Here is a 2683-nt window from a genome sequence, read left to right as displayed (position 1 = left end):
TTTTTTTTTTTTCTTTTGAGACGAAGTCTTGCTCTGTCCCAGGCTGGAACGCAGTGGTACAATCTTGGCTCACTGCAGCCTCTGCCTCCTGGGTTCAAGCGGTTCTCCTGCCTCAGCCTCCCGAGTAGCTGGGATTACAGATGCATGCCATGATGCCTGGCTAATCTTTGTGTTTTTATTAGAGATGAGGTTTCACCATGTTGGGCAGGCTGGTCTTGAACTCCTGAGACTTCAAGTGATCTGCCTGCCACAACCTCCCCAAGTGCTGGGATTACAGGCTTGAGCCACCCAACCCGGCCGATACAATGTGTTTTTAATACCTGGAAAGAAACACATCTAATGTTAATAGTGTCAAGGATGAGATTACAAGAAGAGGCATTTTCACTTTTCTGTTATACATTTCTGCATTGTTTTAATTTTTAAAAGAAGTGCATACTGCTTTCATAATTGAAAAATATGTATCTTTCTGGTATGGAGAAGGGTGCACAGTTTGAAAATTAATATATTTAAGACATTTCTAGATAAGAAATACCTAAAACAATGTAAGAAGCCTTCAGATCTTCAAATAAACTTCAGTTTTTTAAAAGTTATGAATATGAAAATGTCTTTGACTTATTTTAATACTTAAGTTTTAATTACATTACATTTTAAAGAACCCAAAACAGTGCTCCAATTAAGTTCACAGTCCAATGAGATTTTGTATCTAGGTCAGATTCTTCTTGTATGTTTTGGAAAGACTTCCATCCATGAACTAATTCTTAATGTATTTCTTTCCAATCAGGCCCAGTGGGGCTGCATGAAGCTGTTTATTTTCAATAACTAGTTACTCCAATGTATTGCTTCTTGGGGGAAAATATGAGGACCTGGAACAAACCCAGGCAGAACGTGTGCCTCTTCCTAACTGACATTAGTGAAGGCAGTAACTGTATACATATTTACCTTAAAGTTGTTTAGAAATAAATAGAGCCTGCTTTGAGAACGAACCAAATATATATCACAGAAAATAGTGGTTTTTGTTTCGTTTAGAATATGAGCATGGATTCTTACCCATGTTTTTAATTCTTAGATGAACAGCAAAGTACCTTTCAGGTGACACTTTATCATCAAGTTCTGCAATATAAAATCGGGGAGTGCAATCATGTCATCATTTATCTTCTCAGTAATACAGTTATGTGTTAAAAAATTGTTTTATTAGGCATATGTAAAATAAGAGATTGAAAAAATTTACGTCTATGTATATTTACTACAAAAGCCTGTGAGGTTGGTCTCATTTTCTGACTGTTAGCTTCATCATTTAATTCTTAATTTGTCTGCTTGCTAGAAACTGTCAGATTTTCTCACAGATGGTTTCATTTAGTGACTGCTGTAGTATTCAATTATCATAGCCTGAAACAGTTATATTTTCATTCTGTCCTCTATTCCATGTTTATTATGATCTAAGATGAATTAGATTCTGAAATACAAAGTGATATAAAACCTAGTACATTTGACCAAGAGGTGTTTGCCCAGGTTGACTACAGACTAAATGCTGATTTGAATGGGAGTGGTCATTCTTTATTACAGCATCAGTTTATTCTCAAAATGATTCCATTGACTACTAGAAATAAACTGTTATACCTTGAAAGATAATCTCAGTATTAAGTTTTGGGAGAAACATGACTTGTAGGATTGAAATTAGGTTTAGAATGTCATTGGGTAGTAGGTTCAGTATTATGATATTTTAGAACATATTTTCATGATATGTATTTTATAAATATGAAATATTTTTTCAAAGAAAGTACATCAGGTGATTAGGGCCTAATTTGTTTAGTCTGTGTTCACTATTTCATTAATTACTTAATTTTTTTAATGATGTGCAGTATTTTATGTTCTTAGAATCTGAATGAAAATTGCAAAATACAAAACTTTTTTTCCCTTCTGCCAACCTTGTAAATAGTGGTTTTTTGTTTTGTTTTGTTTTTGCCTTCTTGATCTAAAATTGCTTTCGTTTTCAGATGGTGGCCAGCAGAGATCTGCAACCCCAGGTCTGTGCCACTGAACATCCAGGGCCTTAAACATGACTTGGGGGACTTCCCTGTGTTCTTCTTTGGTTCTCATGACTACTACTGGGTACACCAGGGCAGAGTGTTCCCTTATGTTGAAGGAGACAAAAGCTTTGCTGAGGGGCAGACTAGTATTAACAAGACCTTCAAAAAAGGTAAGCTGGATGATGTTTACAATGACTCAAAACTACAACTCCGGTGTCGGTTTCTCAACATCTCCTCACCTCCCTAATATTTCTGATATTAGAGAATTTTCACTAGGCATTATGATCCTGTGTCCATAAGCTTCCAGTCACATTAGAACCAGGTTTGAAATACATTTCAATATTGTAGACTGTGCTGTGTATTTGAAAGGAATTTCTTCAGTGATCTTTCTATAAACACAGATTATTCTAGGAATAGTCTTTGTTTTTTTGTTTGTTTTTTTTTCTAGACAGGGTCTCACTCTGTTGCCCAGGCTGGAATGCAGTGGCATGATCACAGCTCACTGCAGCCCTCAACTCCAGGGTTCAAGCTATCCTCTTGCCTCAGCCTCCCGAGTAGCTGGGGCTACAGGTGCCTGCCATCATGCCCAGCTAATTTTTGCATTTTTTATAGAGATGGGGTTTCACCATGTTGTCCGGGCTGGTCTTGAACTCCTG

At 36.6% G+C, this 2683-nt stretch overlaps 1 protein-coding gene across 1 annotated transcript in view; it reads left to right on the top strand.

The window, feature by feature from the left end:
* The window catches only part of WHSC1L1 (Wolf-Hirschhorn syndrome candidate 1-like 1), a 125391-nt gene that overhangs the window by 93308 nt on the left and 29400 nt on the right, over positions 1–2683 (top strand). The window contains exon 17 of the mRNA XM_011993227.1: positions 1995–2197. Within this exon, the coding sequence (XP_011848617.1) occupies positions 1995–2197 (203 nt within the window). The remainder of the gene's footprint in view (positions 1–1994; positions 2198–2683) is intronic.

Source organism: Mandrillus leucophaeus, unplaced genomic scaffold (genome assembly GCF_000951045.1).
Source record: "Mandrillus leucophaeus isolate KB7577 unplaced genomic scaffold, Mleu.le_1.0 Scaffold111, whole genome shotgun sequence".
In the NCBI taxonomy this organism is placed as follows: Eukaryota; Metazoa; Chordata; class Mammalia; order Primates; family Cercopithecidae; genus Mandrillus; species Mandrillus leucophaeus.
This window is presented reverse-complemented; position numbering and strand designations above follow the sequence as displayed.